The sequence below is a fragment of the Pinus tabuliformis genome, chromosome Q (assembly GCF_031772625.1).
Source record: "Pinus tabuliformis cultivar Carrire ecotype Pingquan chromosome Q, CPIR1, whole genome shotgun sequence".
Classification (NCBI taxonomy): domain Eukaryota; kingdom Viridiplantae; phylum Streptophyta; class Pinopsida; order Pinales; family Pinaceae; genus Pinus; species Pinus tabuliformis.
Window position 1 is genome coordinate 906234391 of NC_142296.1, and position 20222 is coordinate 906254612.

Here is a 20222-nt window from a genome sequence, read left to right on the forward strand (position 1 = left end):
TCAAGCTCAATGTTTCAGGATGTGTAGAATCATTTAGAAGTTGCTCAAGGCCCAAGGATCATCTGTTGAGGGGCAACAAGGTCATGTTTGCTCTCAAAATGGGGAAAAGTACCCTCTGGAATGTGCTAGAAAGGAGTTAAGCCATCCCTCAAGGGATCTCTACTGCAAGTGTGATACCACATGAACAAACCTCTCAAGATCAGTGAGATCAACATCATTAGGGACAAACAACTATTAAAGTATCATAATGGACCATATCTATTGGATGGTGTTGTCATTGATGTCAACCCTAGGGTTTGATTAGGCTTGACTTTGAATGAAACACTAGTCATTGATGTCAAAATTATAATGAATGCTTCTTATAATTGTCTGGATTACATCAAGTTGGAAGCTCCACTATTGGATGGGTGAAAACCCAGGTCTTAGGGTTTGGGTTCCTTGGACTGAGGACATATCCCGACCTTGTCTAGGGTTCTTGAAGTAACAAATCATTAAGTTTGGGTTGGAGATCCATGTCATTGGATTCTCCTCGAAAAGATGTTTTGGTGGTATGTGGCACACCACGTGGTTCCTCTTGGTTTGAGAGATATTCACATTTGAAGTTGGTGACCTCAGTGTTTGGGCTAAAACCCCAAAGGGTGTGACTTGGCATACTTTTGTTGGTTAAGGGCATACAAAACTAAGGTTGAGGGTTCCATATCATCTTTCATGAAGAAATGATCTTTTAGGATAGGCATGTATTCACAAGGAGGGTCCCTCATTAATTAAAAGGTCTTACCTTTCCTCCTTAAGGCTAACAACCTTCTCACTTATGAATTAAGCTATGATTTAATTATGCTTATTTTCCTTCAACGTCTAGTTGTTGAAACTCTCTATCTCCAACGTTTAAGCTTTGTGCATTAGGAACCTCTTCCTAAAATATAAACTGACCTAATCCTAAATCTACTCACATAGAGGCAGTGGCTCTCTTACCTGTCTCACAAGATATGAATTAATTAAATTTTTATGAAGCCCCTCATCTCCAACAATTATTTAGTTTGGAACCCCTCTAAACTTTATAAAAGAAGACCTCATTTCACTCTCAAACTATATCGATTTTCAACAATCTACCTTGAGATATACCTGAAATTAATTCGACCTACCTGAGGCAAGGGCAGCGAAGATCTCTGAGGTAAGGACTATTGTTCCTTTATTTTGTTTTAGTTAGGTCTTCAAGGTATTTTGAGGACATTTTTTCTTCCCATCAAAATGAGTCTTTGTCCTCAAGAATAGGGCACATTTTTGGTTTGTTTTAGGATCGGTTACAAATATTCAGAGAGCGAAATTCTGAGTAGGTTATCCCTTGAAAATTTGGACTTTTTTTTGGGTTCTGGACTATACTTACAAGAAGTGCGAGCTGAAGAACCTTTTTTTTTCGAGGAACATGCAAGACTGTTCTTTCATATCTTGGACCAAGTATTAAGTGTTTGGTGCCTTGTTTCAAGAAAGCGAAGGCCTGTTTGGAGACTCATTTTGGTGCAGGATACCTTGATCAATGAAGAACGATTTCCTGTTCAAAGTTTTGTGACCAATGAAGTTATTGTAGGGTTTTGTTTAGGAGTTTTGTGGTTTGCTTCAGTGCTGGACTCTCTGTTAATGAGAACGAAAGTCTTGACATGTTAACAATTGCCTTATTGACACATATATATGCAGACTTGAGAGGGATTTCTTTTTATAAGAGTAACCTAACACTTACCAGCCCTCTAAGAAGCAGTATATAAGAAGTTTGTTTCACCTACAATTGTCAATATATGACAATAATTCTCACCGCAATCTCATTATGTATCAGTGAACTTCAAGGATCAAATGCACTAGCCCAATGATCAACTTCTCATCTACATAATAACAGTATACATAACAGTGACCCTCTCGCTTACATAAAAACCAAGTCTGTTATATGACAGTGGCTTTAGTCTGACTATGTGTCGATACACAGTAAAATTGTGACAATATTTCAGTAGTAGCTTTTGTGACAAAGAACTTTATGACAGCAGCCTTGAGCACTGAACTGTTTGACATATCACAAGTGATCTTAGTGACATGACTAATTGGGTTTGTGAAAGTACTTTTGGATAGTAATAACAACAGCAGTTGTGGTTAGTAATATATATGTGTATATAGTTGTAGCAGTGTTTCATTCATATGATGTGACTGTGGCAGTGTTGTTAAAATCGCGATAAAATCGCGATTTTATCACTATCCCGCTTAAATCGCGATTTTATCCCAAAAAATCGCGGGCTTTTTTTTTATAACGATTTTTTTCGAAAAATCGCGATTTTTATTGAAAAAAGCGCCGAGGCGCGGGGCAGCAGGCTTTAAGTTATGAAAATCGATTTTTTATTAGTCATTTCTGACTTTCGCCGCGCGGAGGAGGAGGAGACGCCTTGTGGAGGAGAGCTGAAGGGTTTGGGAGCGAATCCAAGTGGTTTTAGGAGAAATCCAAGACAAGATCACCAATTTGTCCATAAAAACGGTATGTAGATTAAATTTTTTTTGTTTTCCTTGTTATAAACTTTGTTTTTCATTGTTTTTGGTTGAGAAATTTCATATGGGCACCATTTGTTTTCAATGTTCATTGTTTTTAAAGATTTTTTTGTAATTTTTCATTGATTTGGGATGGGTGACTTGGTATGACTATGGGAACCAATTTTTTATTTTTATTTTTTATTTTTTTTAAACATTATTTATGTTTTTTGATTTTCATTGTTTTTTGGCATTTGCCATTTGGTTGGGTAACTTGGGATTTTGTAAATTTGTAACTTGTAATTTTGTAAATGCTAAATTGTAATTTGTAATCCTAAATTCCTATTTCCTAATCCTTATTTTTCCATAGGTTTGCAAATTCAAAATTCAAAAACAAACATGCCAAGGAAATTGGATCATTTCTGGGAATATGGTGAACCTAAAGCTCCGAATGATAGACAAAACTTGAATTGCAAGTTGTGTGGAAAGAAGATATTTGGGGGGGTGTACAGGTTGAAGTTCCACCTTGCACAAATCCCTGGACGTGATGTGGGGCCCTGTATAAATACAAATCCTGAAATTATCCAAAGAGCCATGAGAGCATTGGGAGAATTAGAGCACACTAGAGAGGCCAAAGAAGAACTCAAAAGGCAACTAAAAAGGTCAGCTGAAGGAAGTGGGCCAAGTGGCACTGGTTCTACTGCAGCGTCAGTCAATCCGGTAGCTGCATCATCATTTTTTGTTCCTCGAACCACACCTGGTTCACAACCAACTATCGGTTCAATGCTAAAAAGAACTGAAAAAGAACAAGCTGATAGGTTGATGGCAAAATTTCTCCTCTGGAGTGATATTCCTTTCAGCATTGTAAGGAATAATGCATTTTTCCAACCTACTGTTGATGCTATTGCCAGTGTTGGCCCGGGGTACAAAATCCCTTCTCTTCATGATTTCAGAGGCCAGATTCTTCAAGAGGAAAAGCGTGACTGCACCCAAAGATTGGAGGATTTTAGGGCATCGTGGGCACAAACAAGATGCACTGTTATGTCAGATGGTTGGACTGACCAAAAGGGGAGAACCCTTATAAACTTCTTGGTTAGTTGTCCCAAGGGGACTATGTTTATCAAATCTATTGATGCAACTCATCAAATCAAAGATGCAAGAACTTTATGTGATTTGCTGGATGTGTTTATTTTGGAGGTGGGTGCAGAAAATGTTGTCCAAGTCATAACAGACAATGCTGCAAATTATGTTGCTGCTGGTAGAATGCTTATGGACAGGCATCCTACTTTATTTTGGACACCTTGTGCTGCCCATTGTATTGATTTGATGTTAGAGGACATAGGGAAAATTCCCTTTGTCAAAGATATTGTTGACTCATCAAAAAACATCACAAAATTTATTTACAATCACACATCTGTGCTTAGCTTGATGAGAAAATGCACCAACAACAAAGAGTTGGTGCGCCCCGCCATTACACGGTTTGCGACGAGTTTCATATCTCTTCAATCCCTCTTGAATTCTATGTGGGATTTGAAGAGAATGTTTCTTTCAGAGGAGTGGCGTGTTTCGTCAATGAGCCGCAAACCAGAAGGAGAGGCCGTGTGCAGACTAGTTTCATACCAGGAAGACTTCTGGGCGGGAGTGCAGGAGGTGTGCGCTGTTACTGAACCTTTGGTAAAGGTTCTTCGGTTGGTTGATGGTGAGAAGCCCGCAATGGGCTATTTGTATGAAGCCATGGACAGGGCCAAAGAAGCCATTCGGTCCTACTATGATGATAAGGGAGATGATGGGTTTCAGAGACAACTCCTTCTATGGGAAGTGATTGATGAGCGATGGAACAACACACTCCATCGTCCCATTCATGCTGCTGGGCTTTTCCTGAACCCTGCATTTTCTTATGCATGTGGGTTTGATTTTGATGCTGAGGTCGTGGAAGGATTATTAACCTGTGTCCAGAAGATGGTGAGATCTCCAGAACAACGTATAGAGATCTCTAGACAAATTGAGACATATAAGATGTCAGGTGGCACATTTGGCTTTGAGATGGCTGTCACTGATAGGACGATTAAAATGCCAGGTATTTTTTAGTTTGTACTTTGTAACTTTGTTTCAAATTTCATTGTCTCTTCAAATTCCATTTTTTTCTTATGTTTATTTAAAATTTTATTTGTAATTTTGTTGTAGACGCATGGTGGAAGATGTATGGTGGCAGAGTACCCCTTTTGCAAAAGCTTGCCGTACGCATCCTCAGCCAAACATGCAGCTCCTCAGGATGTGAGCGCAATTGGAGTGTATTTGAAAAAATACACAACAAGAAGCGCAATAGGTTAACACTTAAACATTTAAAATATTGCAAATTTCCAAATAAATTTTTGAATTCATTAAAGTTTTAAACAATATTTTTTTTATAATATTAATTATTATTTCATGAACTTTGTACAGGTTGGAGTCCCATAGACTTAATGACATGGTCTATGTCTACTACAATCTTCGATTGTGGGTGAGACAACTAGAGAGGACACCTGATACGGAAGCCATCTCATTGGATGGGATTGACACCACTGCTGAATGGAGGGTTGAGACCGAGAGGCCTCTCATGGATCCCACTGATGATTGGTTAGTGCAGGATGAGGGGGAGGAGGAGGGGGAGGAGGAGGAGCAGGAGGAGCAGGAGCAGGAGGAGGAGGAGGAGCAGGTGGAGGAGGAGGAGCAGGAGGAGGAGGTGACACCGCCTACCCGGGCTACCACTACCACCAGTAGAGGACGTGGTCTCCGTCTACCTCAGCCTCCTGTAACTGCTACTACTAGTTCTTCAGCTTCTAGAGCACGTCAGACTCCACTGCGATTTCCACCAACACAGGCACCAGCTTCTACATCTAGAGGGAAAGAGAAAGTTGTGCCATTTTCTCGCAAGAGGGGCAGAGGAAATCAATAGGATTAGACTTTCATTTTATTGTATATGACATTATGACATGATGAGATACATTATCATATTTTTTGTTGATATTTTAGGCTGAGTTGGGACTCAGGACTTACTATTCAGGACATGATTCAATGTTATGTGTGATTTTAGCGCTAGAAATGATATTAAACATCTTATATATTAGTTTTTTTATCATATTTATGTGTCAATGTATTTATTTTATGTTGTAGATGGTTTAGATATTAAAAAAATTGAAAAAAAATGAATATTTTTGTGCCAAACGCTTTTTTCCCGCTTTTGCCGATTTTTTCCGCTTTATTCCCGGCGCCGATTTAATCCCGATCGCGCTTTTAACAACATTGGACTGTGGTCTAATAATAAGTAACTTAGACATAACAGATTTGACATTTAGACGTAATTGTGACTTGAAGAATAGACTTGACATTTAGATTTATCACTAACATGACATGCAATCTTGGCCTATAGATTGCAGTGATACTTGACATAGACTTGTGACTGTGATGGCTTAGGGATTTGTTCTAGATGTTTTATAGTGATGACCTAGAGGTTGTACTGCCTTAGTCGTAAATGACATAATGGTGACCTTACAGGGCAGCAGTTCTTTGAGGACAAAATCACCTTGTTGTACAAATTATTGACATAAGACATGGACAACAGTGTATGAGTAGTGATGAACAGGAGTGATAAGACATATGCTGGTAGCTCTCTGTGAGCAGTGTTTGAGAGCATTGGAAGCAGGTCATAGGGATGACCTGCTTCCAATGCATGGAAAAGTCATTGGTGCACTCAATGCATGGGTTGGATTGGGCCTACATAGAGCGATAGCCCCTATAGTACCAATGGTTCGTCTAAACCATGTGTCTATCTAGATTCTAGATCCATCCCAAGGCCTCCAATCCAATCCAGGACGAAAGGACTCAAGAGTGGAGACTAAAACGATTGAAGCATGATTGACCATAATAAGTCTAGGATACCATAGTACATAGTCATCACATGGCCTACAAGGCTTTTGACTTGCATCTCTCTGGACTTACAATGGTGTTGTCATGAAAAATACTAGGGTACCTCCCCATGGGGGAACATGTTGTTTTGTTTCTTGCATGATATGAAGTTTGAACTTGATTTGGGGCAGCATTAATCTGCATTTGAGAGAGAAGATGATGACGTTAGTCTTTCTAAGGCTAACTTCCATGCCTGCTTATTTGTTAAATGTTTCTAGTGCCAGAAGGTGTTCTTGTAGGCTCCTTAGTGTTATGCCAGGATATGGCCAATATTTCATAGTTATGCCTGCAGTGCTTTTCCTTCATTCCATCTCAATATGTAACAAACTAGGGTGAACAACTGGCTTGAATATTACTATTAAAGCTTCTCGACATGCCTCCTTGGGCCTTGACTCTGGATTTGACCTGCTCATACAAGTTGTGTATTTGTGCTCTCCATTCTGTAGGGGCTCCCAGCTGCAAGAGCCCCTCAGACAATTCTTCTCTTGGAACTGTGTCAAATGTTTTCTTGAAGTCTACAAAACAACACCATAACTCTCTGTCCATGTTGTATGTCTTCTTCATCATGTGCTTTCAAGTGAGGCAGTTGTCAATGAAGGAGTGTTTTCATCCGAATCCTGCTTGGTCCTTTGTCTGCATTTTGTTCTTCTTCACCCAACTACTTATTTTTTTCTCCAAGTATCCCCCCAATTAGCTTTGCAAAGTTTGATCTGATCATTATCGTTCTGTAGTTGCCTAGGTTCTTTTCTCCTCGCCTGAATATGGGAAGGATGAAGTTGATTGCCCAGTTTTCCGGAATCCTTCTTTGATCATCGCCACTGCTATGTGTTGGCTGAGATGGTTCTGGCCTCATTTGAGGTGTGCTGGCTGTAAGCCATCCATGTCCTTTGATTCACCTAGAAGCTAATTACTTGAGACCTTCCTTAGTGTTCCCTTTTGGGAATATGCCCTTACAAGCAGCGCTTTCGGGCAGCTGCTTCTTTGCTGAAATATATTTGACGTTAGTGTAGCTGTTTAGAATGTGTTAGCCACAGGACGTCAGATATATCATTCTCTTGGGCTTGCTTTTCACCTGTAATTTTTTCCAAAAAGCTTTTGGGATTTCCTTGACCATTTTTAAGAGCACCCCTGGCTGCCAAGTCACCTGGTTTGTGTTCATGTTATGAAATGATGCATTAGGACAAAAATCGTAAGTGCAAATGGATGTGATAAACTTTGGCATTAAGTTCAAGGAAATAGATAATTCTAAAGTTGAATTAAAAAAATTCTGAATTTAATTGAATTAATTGCAGAATTTCAAACTTAAACAAATTCAATTTATTCTTCTGCCCAAAAAAATTTCCAAATTTTGAACTTCCAAGGATTAAATTTGGTGAACATAATAACTTAGCGTGCTCTCTTTCACAAATTCATCTTTTTGTTCCTTCCACAGTCTGCTTGTATTTCTTTAGGTTTTTGCTGGTTGTTTCTTTTTCATACCTTTTTTTGGCTGCTTTGCATGGTTTCTTTGTATCAGTGTTTTCATTGGAAAACTGTTCATCTCTTTTTTTGGTCCCTATTTGCTTGTGTTTTCACACCTTTTGAAGCTTATTTTGATGGTTACCATCTTTTTTATGCACTTCTCTTGTGCTGATATTTCATCTTGCATGCAATCTGGTTCCATGGTTATCTTCTCCAGCTCTCTTTGGAAGATTTCTGCGTTACTGTAAACAGCTTTTTTTGTTATATTCTACCTCACTGATTCCCCTAGGCCTTTCTTCTCCTTTGTGGTGTCTTCATGATCTTCTTGTCTGCTGAGTTTGTGATTTGACAAGTGGCAGTTTCTGATTGTGAAATGCCTGATTTTATCTATTGTTCATTCTACCTGAGAGAGAGAGAGAGAGAGAGAGAGAGAGAGAGAGAGTTGTATTAGCCTTTAGGATTGTTTCAGTGAATTTTTAGGTGTTAGTGCATTTAAGGTGTTTCTTATTGCAATTTGCAAATAAATGGCAGTGAGCTCAATAAGTCTTTTATCTAATACTGTCACTGATTTTTCTATTCTTTAATTGCAAAGCTTTTGGGTAAAGATCATCCCATCTATTGAACTTCGTGAAGTTATTTGTGGAAGTTGCAAATTCTGAAGTGCATGATTTTATCTATTGTCCATTGTACCAGAGACAGAGAGAGAGCGAGATGTATCAGTATTGTTTCAGTGAAGTTTTAGTTGTAAGGACATTTAAGGTGTTCATTCTTGCAATTTGCAGATAAATAACAGTGAGCTTAATAAGTCTTTTATATGATATTATTACTAAATTTTCTATTTTTCAATTGCAAAGCTTTTGGTACTTGATATTGATTTTTATTGAATTACAGTTCTTTTATTGCGTTTTTCTCTGTAGGTGGATGGATTGGATATTTTTCATATGATACTGTGAGGTATGTAGAGAAGAGAAAGTTGCCTTTTTCAAAAGCTCCTGAAGATGATAGAGGTCTGCCTGATATGCACTTGGGGCTTTACAATGATGTTGTGGTGTTTGACAACGTTGAAAAGGTAGACTTTTTCTTTTTAAATTTTTTTGATTTCAGTTTTTGTGTGGTAGCTAAGGCCAACTTATCAACTAGTACATATATGATATGGCAAAATTTGTAACTGTAGGTTCATCACTCACAGCAAGAAAACACAATTTATTTGATTGATTATGATTAACATAAACCAGAATTAGGGGAAGTTTATTGCTCTGTGCACTTTTGTTTACTGGTTCTTCAATTTACTTGCTAATTGATGCTTCCAAGACACTTTTGTTTGAAATAGTGTGGAAAAAGTCGGGAAAAAATCGGGATTAAATCCCGATTTTTCGATTTTTTTGGCTGGCCGATTAAATCGGCCGATTTTTTGCCGATTTTTTCCCAGTCGAAAAAATCGGGATTAAATCGAAAAAGTCGGGATTAAATCGGGACTTTTTCCAAAAAATCGTGGTATTTTTTTAATGATTTTTTTTTTGTTTGAAAAAATCGGGATTTTATTGAAAAAATCGGGATTTTATTGAAAAAATCGGGATTTTATTGAAAAAGTCCGGATTTTTTAAAAAATGAATATTTTTGTATTTTTTTTTAATTTTGCCGACTTTTTGCCGACTTTTTCGAAAAACTCCCGACTTTAACGACTTTTTCAACTTTTGGACCCTTGCCGATTTAATCCCGACTTCGACTTTTTCCACATTGGAATCAAACGTATAAAGAAAGGAATTATATAGGTTATGAACAGTTGTGACAAATGCCTAGAGAAAGAGAGATGAAACTGAAAGTCTTTTCTCAATTTAATTACTATATACTTCTGGTATTTCATAAAGTTGCAACTAATGGGCTTATTGGGAATCTTAGGATTGTAAATTGTTTATTAGGTAACGTAAACAAATGATGTCCATGCATGACCACAAAAATAGGCTAGTGGGACTCAAACGTACAATCCGTTAGACACACCCTGGCAGTGCAAAATCAACTCCTATAAGCTAAAATACAAAACATGTTTAACGATCTCTGAGAGAAATCGTTAATTTTGTTTGTATTTTGGCTTACTGAATAAGAGAAATCGTTAAAGGTATAAGCATACACAAAATGGGAAAAGGATACTCATCCTCATCAGAAGAGGATGCTTCTGATGTCACACCAGAAACAAAAGTGGAAATAGAGGAGGAAAATGAAGACTTCCTTACTTTAACACCAACCACAGTGAAGGAACCAATACACTCCTAGAAATATCCTCAGGGAAGAGTTAAGGTCTGAGAGTATCTGCTGTGTAACCCTTGGTGGAAGTTGGGACTAGTCCATAGAGATCCTAACAATCAAGGCCATTGGGAAAACCTGGAGATGGAAGGCTGGCTGTGAGCCTCTTAATCCAACTATGCGAAGACTCCATATGCAAGCTCTTGTACCATTTTAAGTGGTGTACAATTGCATTGTTATTTTCCATCTAACTTTGGGAGTGTAACTATTTAATTATATGTCCTGGAAATTGTGGTCATTGCTGCCTATTATGTATTTAGGTGTCACATTAATTTTTTAATTGCACATTCAATTCTTACTTAAAGTAATACAGAAAGTCCTTCCAAAGATAGTATGCTTAAGTTTTATAGATTAATCTTTTTGAAGCGCTTGTGAGTTGAATGGATGTTGCAAGTCCTTATAAATAAGAACACATAATGCACACTAATTATTGGACTTAAAGCCACCCTATTGTTTGAGCCTTGAGGCTCGTGGCTACACAATTTTCAGTATAGTGCTACTTGTGAAAATGTGTTCAAGTTTCATAATTGCTTAATATTCTATTTTCATTTTGACTCAATGATCTTCAGAAAGCATATGTCATTCATTGGGTGCGAGTAGACGATTATTCTTCTGCTGATGAGGCATTCAAAGATGGACAACGACGACTTGATATCCTAGTTTCCCGAGTGCAGGATATTGATCCGTATGCAATATTTCCAAAATAATCTTTTTCTGCATTTAGATAATGGAATTTACCTTTTTCTTTACCAAGTTAATTTTAATATCATCTTATTGTTGTTTTATTTAATTTGGCAGTCCAAGACTTTCTTCAGGTTCTATTAAACTGCAAACTGGTCTATTTGGGGCTGCCCTGAAAGAGTCTAGTATGACAAGTGAGCAATACAAGAAAGCTGTTTTGAAGGCACAGGAGCACATTCTAGCTGGGGACATCTTCCAAATTGTTCTTAGCCAGCGTTTTGAGCGTCGCACATTTGCAGATCCATTTGAAGTATACAGGGCATTACGAGTTGTGAATCCAAGCCCTTATATGATATATTTGCAGGTATTGGAAGAGTCAGAAACTTCTACTGTAGCTACTCATGTAATGTGCATATACATATTATATGTATATGATCATTGATACCAGATGTTTGAAATTTGTCTGACAGTAATTATGAATGTTGCACCAGAGTTGTATATGCAGTAATTGGTGAAAGTACTATCAGGTTTTTGTTTGAAATATGCCACTTTCAAGGAATTATTCCTTGGCTTTCTGAAAATAAAAAGTATGACTTAGTCTAAATGCTATATTGCATCACATGTAGTTGATTGCTGTTTTGTCAATATACTGAAATCAGCATTGCAATTGCATTGCAGGCTCGGGGCTGTATACTGGTTGCTTCTAGTCCAGAAATTCTCACACGTGTAAAACAGGTAATAGAGGCAGACACTGCATGTGCCTGCCTTAAGCTCGGTTACAGAATTTTAGTGTCTTGATTCACGTTGGTTTTAAGGTCTTTAGAGAATAATTTATTTTCTATGTTGAATTTTTTTCTTTTTACAAAATATTATAACAGTCAACAGTTGTAATGGAGGATAATCAAGTTAATATAGAACATTTGCTGAGTGCGATGGTGATGTTCTGTAGACTGTAATATATGAGATGAAATGAAGATATGTTGTGCACAGAATTTGATATTCTGTTTATTGGAAAGCGCAATGCATAATTTTGTATCGTTGATAACATGTACAACTACTTGATATGTTGTAAATCCCTAGCAACTCAAAATGGAGAGAAAACTACATAGGCTTCTCCATGTTATCAGCAAAAATATGCCAATAGAGGTGCACCACGTGAAAGATAAAATGAGTAATACCATTGTTGGAAAAAAAAGAAAAGAAAAACTAAGCTTGATTACAGCTCATAATTAAAGGGGCAAATAATCTCAATCTCCCTGAGCAAATTCTAATATAATCAACTCAGGTGGAGAAAGGTTGGCTACAGGAGATACAAATTGATCCAATATTTATTCCACCCCTTCCAACCAGATGACTTGTATTCATGGGTTTGGCAGTAGTGTTGTGGATTATGTTATATCAGATATCCCTGTTTACAACCAAATTGTAAATTTTGACCTTTTAAATGATCATGAGCTTGATTCTGATCATAGACCATTAACCATAACCTATGTTACTAGGATACGGAAACAGATTCAGATACAGATCCGCCAAATTTTTGAAAAGTCAGGATCCGGATAAGGCAAGGATATATCAAGTACAAAAATATATAATAATAGTTTTAAAATTTTAAAAAAGTTAAAAACATATTCGAAGTTCAAAATCAAAAACCATTCATGAATAACAACATTAGCACTGAAATGAAATCTTTAGATAATTTATAAATCTAAACGCATGATTGTGACCAATAAAATAAAATAAAATAAAATGATAAAAGTAATATAGAACAACATTCTTGAGGACTAAACATAAAAAATAATATAGAAAAACAAACAATGACTTAAAATAATTTAATTTAGGTATAATGGTTAAAAATAGTTTATATTATAACTTAAATTAGTTTATAATTTATACATTTGAAACTACACAATTTAAACTATTTTATAATCTAGTTTATAGTTTAATTTAGTATTATTATTATTTATGGTTAAAACTAAATAGTTTATAATATAATCATCTTTAAATGTCTTATATCATATTCAATTGTATATTAAATATTATAGAGATTGGCCACTTATTAAATATTATAGAAATTTTATATGTATTTTTAGGGTTATGGCAATAAAAATTTACTAATAAATTTTTAACCAAAGTGAAAAAGCGACCACTTGAGTGGTGATGTAAATCGTAAAATAAATGTAAAGGGTGGGAAGTATTTTTAATTACCATGGGCAGGTTGCGACGACACGTTGGGGCATAGCCGCATCACACCCGACCAATAATCATTATAATTTTTATTGTTGTTGTTGTTGTTTTTTTTTTTTTTTTTTTTTCGTTTATATTATAATTAAATAATTAAACTTTATAATCCTTGCTTAAATTTTAATTTCTATGTCAAAATTTATAAAATTAATATTATTTTTATAATACTACGAGGATGGCGGTGGTATGAAAAAATATATATTATTATTATTTGCCTACATTTATATTATAATTAAATAACATAATAAATATTATAGTTTATGGTTTAAATTATTTTATTTTAAATTTAATAGGCGATGAGGATTATAATTATTTTACAGTCATCATGCTACGAGTGTTACTATAATGGGCGATGAGAAAATGAGGATTTCGTTTTAGAAGATGGCAAAACGGAGCTGTAAAATTTTCTAAAACAAATGCCAAAACGCAAAGAATGGAATAGTGAATTAGCGATGCACGTTACAGAGTTTGTTGTTGCCAAATATGCTTTCGAAACCACGGTATCTGCGACCGAGATGGATAAAACGACTCCCGTAAGCAGGATTAGTTTCCCAGAATATTTAGAATTGTTTCTTGGCAGATCTCACATGTATCCAGATGGATCCGTATCTGTAGCCGTTTCAGATCCAGGGATTCACGTTTTCGCAACCTGCCCCTTGCGGATTCGGTAACATAGACCATAACTCTAATTTTTGCCATGCGCACAATCTAAATGCAAGTGTGAGAATTGAAGGTGCTTGCTTTTTGTCAAAAGTAAAATGAATCTGTACTTAAAGGAATTAAACAAGGATTTACACCTCTTAACTACAAGGATAACATCGTAACACTCTATCATAATTTTACTACGACCCTCTCTGCTTCTATTAGCAAGTTCTCCATCAAGGTGTCATATGAAACAAATAATAGAACTACCAACCATTGGTATGATAATGATTGTAAAATTGCTAGAAAAGTGATAAGAGATGGTCCTTATAAATCTTTAAAGCTTGATAAGATAAATACGTACAAAGGTCTTATTAAAAGGAAGAAAAGGTACTATCTAAATAGAAAGGAAGAGTAGTTGCTGAACCTATCTAAATCTGACCCTAGAATGTTTTTGAGGAAAAATCTAATTCGCAAAATTAAAGAAAATAATTTGATTTCCTTGAAGAATTGGAATTTACTTTAAAAACCTTTATGAATCCTCTAACACCATGGACACCATTTTGAATGTCCCTATAGAAGATGATATCTTTTCTTTGGAAGACATTGAGCTTGGAGTTAAGTGGCTCGCTAATGGGAAAGCTAGGGATATTGAAGGCTACCGAGCTGAAATTTTTAAAATGGGAGGGCCTATCATCATCTCTCACATGCATAAGCTCTTCAATTTGGTAGTGAAACAAGGCTTCTCTAAGCCTTGGACGTGGAGCCTCATTGTGCCTATATTTAGAAGTGGGTATAAAAGCATTCATTCTAATTATAGGACCATTATGATTAGCCATATTTTAGTCAATTTGTACAAAATTATTTTGGAGTAGAAATTAGCCTATGGCTAAATAGCCATAGTAAAGTAGCTAAAATCCAAGCTGGGTTTAGGAGATATCATTCAACTATGGGCCACCTTGTTACTCTCAGGATCATTGTAGAGGAATGTCACAATAATAGAACTGATCCCTTCTATTGTTTCATTTACTTTAGAAAAGCTTTTGACACTGTTTTTTGGACAAAACTGTGGAAGAGGCTGGAAGAGATAATGGTTCCTTTTGAGTTGAGGGTTGTGGTGACAAGGTTGTACAAGAATGTTATTGCCAAGTTTGGGATCACTGAAGGATGGTGAGATGGATTTAAATGCAATATTGGATTCAATGAAGAGTGTTCCTTATCCCCTACCCATTTTGGCATATACATTGATAAGCTAGTAGAGGGCTTGGAAGATGTAGGTTGTATTGGCCCCATGCTCACTACTATAGTTGTAACTATTTTGCTTTATGTTGATGATATTGTTCTTTTGGCAAGGAGCCATTATGATCTTCGGAAGCAACTGAGAATCCTTTGAGATTTTTTCTCCAAGATGGGTATGATGTGATACTAAAAAAGCTAAAGTCATGATATTTAAATCCAAAAAGATAACATATGATACCTTGATATATGACAACAACTACTTGGAGGAAGTTTCTTCAGACAAATAGCTTGGAATCGATATCCATCACAATCTCAATTGAAAAAGGGATAAATGGATGATGGAAAACTTACTATGGGCTTGAAAACAATTGTAAGTCAATAGAAAAAAGAAACTTATTGAGACTCTTGTCGCTCTTCTTATTTTACATGGATGTGAGTTTTGGGGTTGCAGTATCTTTAGAGAGTTGAGGAGGAAGATATAATAGATCCAAAAACAATTTAGAACCTACAATTTCAAAATTAATGAAAATACTTCCTATCCTATCCTCTTCACGGAAACAAGCCTTTCCCCCATTGAAAGCATGTCTATGACTATCTATCTTCTGTATAATAAGAAACTAAACAACATGGCAACCAAGAGTTTTCCTAAAAGTTCTTTTAACTCTAAGCCAAATACCCCACCTTTAGCTGAAGCAGTGATGGCATAAGGACACCCAATTTCGGCTAGACAATTGGGGGATATGTTAGTTTTTGTAGCATCAGATGGTGTTCTAGTCTCGACAGTTGTTAGAGGCGCTAAGAAACACTAGGACTCCATAACCCAAAAAATGTTTTCAGAAAATCCATCTAGAAATGCCTTAATTAAGTTAATTAATGAGTAATTAATTTTTTTTAAGTCTAACTTAGGGAAAATGATTAATTAATAGTAATTAATTGAGGAAGGTGAGATTTCTCTACAAACTCACACAGATAGACTAGGAAATAATCTCAGTGATTGATTAAGTTTTAATCTTGGCTGTTGGAGTCCCATAGTGAGATTATAAGAAGTCGATGGGTAGATGGAGGAACACACTTGAGATCGATTTCCTTGGGTAGTTCGACTTTCCAGAGCATTTTGCTGAAAGAGCTCTAGCTAGATTGGGGACGCAGAGATAGAGGGGCAAAAACAGTGAATCTGGAGGAAGCTTTCCAGTTCTAGAGAGTCAGAAAGAGGAGGCCAAAAAATTTCTCCTGGAGGCTGCAAAGAGGCAGTGTAGAGCCTCAGGTGAGCAATTCGATTTGGCTGGAGGCGAAGACATTTTCAATTCCAGAGGCTGGGAAGATTTTCCAAAGGGCAGGAGGAGCATTTTCCTAGTCAACAACATGCAAGACGACTAGATTGGTAGTTGTTTTAGGCAGTGCGTTTGGCAGGCAGCGCTAGGGTGACGTAGAGCCTGCGTAGACCACTTGGACGACTAGCTTTTCAGAGGTCAAACAGTGCTGGGAATCGGGATTGCTCAGAGAGAGGGTAAAATCCCTAAGAAAATTTTCGCCAGTGTTTCTCTTGGATAGATTCGCCAGCTTGATGATATTTATTGTACTCAGAATTTCTCACTATTGTTTAATAATAAAAGTCCTCAACTGCTGCACTGGTTTTCTAAAGTTGGGGTTTTTTGGGAACTTTTGTCCAAAAATAACAGTGTTAAATTTTTGTGTGTGTGTGCCGGTATTTGCTCAGTTTCCAGTTTATCTTCTACAATATTTTATTTGTGAAGATTGCAATGTGATTAATTCGTTGTTGCCGTAGCAATAAACTGCTAAATTAATTTGCAGTTAGAAGAATTAATTCCAGTTGTTGCAATAGAATTTCAGTAGTGAAATTTTCACATGGTATCAAAACATATTTGATTAGATGGGGAAGCTCAGAAGCGGAAGAAGAAAATTTCATTGTTCAGAGGGAGCAACAAGACAAATTTTCAAGGGGTTGCGTAGTGCCTAGCTAGGCAGTTCAATTTTTTCAGTGCAGGGTTGCAGAAAAATTCAGCTTACCAGAGAGTGATTCCAACAAGCAAAGGGAGCAACAGTTCAATATTTTTGCTAAGCAGATTCCTTGTTTGGGCACAAAAGGGTTTTTGGAGCAGTTGCTAGAGCAGAATTAGTGCCGGGTGGAAGAGAAAATGCACACGCAGAGGAAAATTTCCCTCGGAGGGTTTGTAGCCTAGAAATCCAAATTTCTAGTTGCAAACGACAGTAGCTGCAAGCTGATATTCTGACTCCAGAAGGGAGTGCGAATAACAAATTCAACAACCGAGCAAGTGAAAGAGGGAGATTTCCGTTTCAGTTTCAGAGATGGCCACAATTGGGCTTAGAGATCAGGATAGGTTGGAGTGGCCTCCAACTATGTCATCTGGAAGGCCAGGATGTCCTTCCCGCTAGATGAATTTTGCCTAAAGACCTATGCAGAAAATGTTGTGGTAATACCGACCAAAGCAGATCAACTGAAAGAGTACAAGAAAGAAATGGTCAAGGAAAAACAGATGATCCTAGATGGAGTCCAGGACCATATAGTCTCGCATATATCTAGAAAAAACATTGCCAAGGAGATTTGGCATGCTCTCGTGGGGTTGCTTCAAAATCCTTTCGAGCAATGGAAGATGTTCTTGAAGGAGAAGCTGAGATACATCAGGATGCAGAAGGGTGAAGGCATAGATCTCTTCTTCACCAAAATTCAGGAAATCTGGGATCAACATGCAGCCATTGGGGAAGCACCTCAACTGTTAGAGCTTGTCCGTTTGGCCCTAAACAATGTCTCAGAGGAATGGGGAGTCTTCTTCCAAGGCATTTTGGGACGAGACACATTACCAAGGTGGGACGGGGTATGGTCAGACATACAACAGGAGGAGATGAGGCGAGCTCTAGTAAAGAGCTCCATTAGTGGAAACAACAACAAGGGTTGAAAGGGTGAGAAGGAGGAGGAGGAGAATGTGGCCCTTACATCAAAGGGTCCCATTCAGGGACGAGTGGGGAAGAAGAAAAAGAAGGACCTATCTAAGGTCAAGTGCTTCATGTGTGGCAAGTTTGGCCACTATACTAAGTGTCCTCAAAGGAAGAAGGAGAAGCAGGAGCAACAGACAACGTCCATAGAGATAGATAAATTGTCCTCCAGGTTGTAGGAAGACTTCGCCATGTTTGCAACTATGCCTCCAGGAGTGAGGTGGGGCGATATTGAGCTATAGTCCCAGAGTTGCACAAATTTGGGCAGGATCCATTGAGGTGTCTTCCTCATGGATCATTACCTTGCTATAGGGGCCCACAATATTCAATAACATGATGGATCCATGTGAGTTGATGTAGTTAGATTCTAGAGTGACAGTTGCAGACTAGTTGCAGTCAGGTGTTGAGGAGCGTAGAGCAGTGTTGACATCAGAGCAAGAGGCTCAATAGCAGAGTCAACAACAACGCAAATTCCTTAGTGGACAGTGCAGAGAGTAGTAGTAGTCAGATGCTCAGGAGACAGTGGCAACATAGAGACACAAACGATTCAGTATTTCAGAATCTTCTCAGTTGCAGCAGTTGTAGTAGTAGCAACAATAGTTGAGAGGGACTTGTAGTGCAAATGCAGAGTTGGCAACAGTATAGCAGTGTCAATAACAACACAAATGCAATATCAGAGTTGTGCAGTGGTTGGTGGGTAGTGGCAGGCAATCACAGTGGCTAGACATCAACAACGTATGGAGGATGATGCAGAGATAGGGTGTTGGAGTAGTTCAACACTAGAACAACTTCCTCGCTAAGAGGGAGTGTTAGTTTTTGTAGCATTGGATGGTGTTCTAGTCTCGATAGTTGTCAGAGAGGCTAAGAAACACTAGCTTTGAAGAAAATGTAACTAGGTTCGGTCTTCATCAATGTACTTTTGATATTTGTATTTATTCAAGAAAAAGAAATATTATTTTTGTTGTATTTATCAGTGAGTTTCTTTCTCATTGAAGTAGGTCTAGCACATGTTAAAGTGCTATAGGAGAATCAAAGAGTCAAAAGAAAATGTTGAAGACATTTAAGGGCATGTTACACCATGTATATACTTGTATAAAGAGTCAAAGGATATCCCTCCAAAGTCAAGTCCTCTCCATGCAACGACATCCTTCAAGGAGCAAACATGATGAAGAAACTTCAAGTTGGCCTACAGTCTACAAGTCAGCCTCAGGTCGGCCTAAAGGAGGGAGAATCCTCTATATATAGAGGCTGTCCACTCCCTCATAACATCATGTACTCATCTTTGAAATCAACAAAGAAGGACAACCGAGAAAAGGTGAAGAGAAGACAAGTGTAAGGAGCCTCTAGTGCAGCGAAGGAGAAGTCTAGACCGAAGCCAAAAGGATTGTTTCTAGGGTGGAAAATAGTCACACGTGCGAGAAACAAAGGCATATCTATAGTCATAACAACAACAACATAACAATCCTATATTTATCTTTGTTTGGGCTAGAAAGTTAGGCCTACAAGGCCTCCTACTCAAGCGAAGAAAACTCTCTCTCAAGCGAAGGTGAAAGGACCCTAATTCACAAGGATACCTTCCACACGTGCGAAGAACTAGGGCTGTTGTACAGTCACACCAAGTCTACATCTACATCTCAAGAAGGATCTCGTTTGGTCAAAAGAAGGAAGGTGTCTACATAAGTGAAGGATATCACTAAGTATAGAAGAGAAGCATCTCATCTAGAGCTCACATAAACAAGGTCTATCTCCAATCAAAGAATGAAGGAGTACGAAGTGCCGGGGAGCAAAGTGCCGGAAGAAGGAAGACTAAGTGCTGGGGAACAAAGTGCATAAAGGAGGAAAGACTTGACTTGTGCTTGGAGGACATTCTAGTCAAGGTTCTAGGGTTTGACATTGATCAATAAGAAGCTTCAATAAGAGAAACTTACCAAAGGGTTTTCCTTTCCAAGAGAGAGAGGTTTTGGCCCTGGCATAGAGCCAACATCTTGTGTTCTTGTTCTTATGTTTTTGGTAGCAGTTCGATGAAGTAAACACACATGCACTAATAAGAAGAGAGTAGCAATATTTTGTTGGAAGAACTCGAGCCAGAGAGGGGACACAAAGACAGAGAGGGGTAGAGATAATGAGCTTGGTGGAAGTTTTCTAGTTCCAGAGAGTCAGAAAGAGGAGGCCGAAAATTTTCTCCAAGAAGCTGCGCACAGCCTCAGGTGAGCAGTTTGATTTGGCTGGAGGGGATG

General features: G+C 37.6%; 2 protein-coding genes across 2 annotated transcripts in view; both read left to right on the top strand.

The window, feature by feature from the left end:
- Positions 1 to 20222, top strand: part of LOC149222395 (anthranilate synthase alpha subunit 1, chloroplastic-like) — a 352329-nt gene that overhangs the window by 212091 nt on the left and 120016 nt on the right. Inside the window, exons 9-12 of the mRNA XM_089387583.1 lie at positions 8826 to 8977; positions 10779 to 10894; positions 11008 to 11254; positions 11569 to 11625. Coding sequence (XP_089243709.1) covers positions 8826 to 8977; positions 10779 to 10894; positions 11008 to 11254; positions 11569 to 11625 — 572 coding nt within the window. The remainder of the gene's footprint in view (positions 1 to 8825; positions 8978 to 10778; positions 10895 to 11007; positions 11255 to 11568; positions 11626 to 20222) is intronic.
- LOC149222396 (uncharacterized) lies at positions 3616 to 5123 on the top strand. Its single transcript, XM_089383673.1, has 2 exons — positions 3616 to 4828; positions 4945 to 5123. Exon 1 carries the CDS (start codon positions 3616 to 3618, stop codon positions 4588 to 4590), a length of 975 nt encoding a protein of 324 aa, XP_089239799.1. The 3' UTR covers positions 4591 to 4828; positions 4945 to 5123.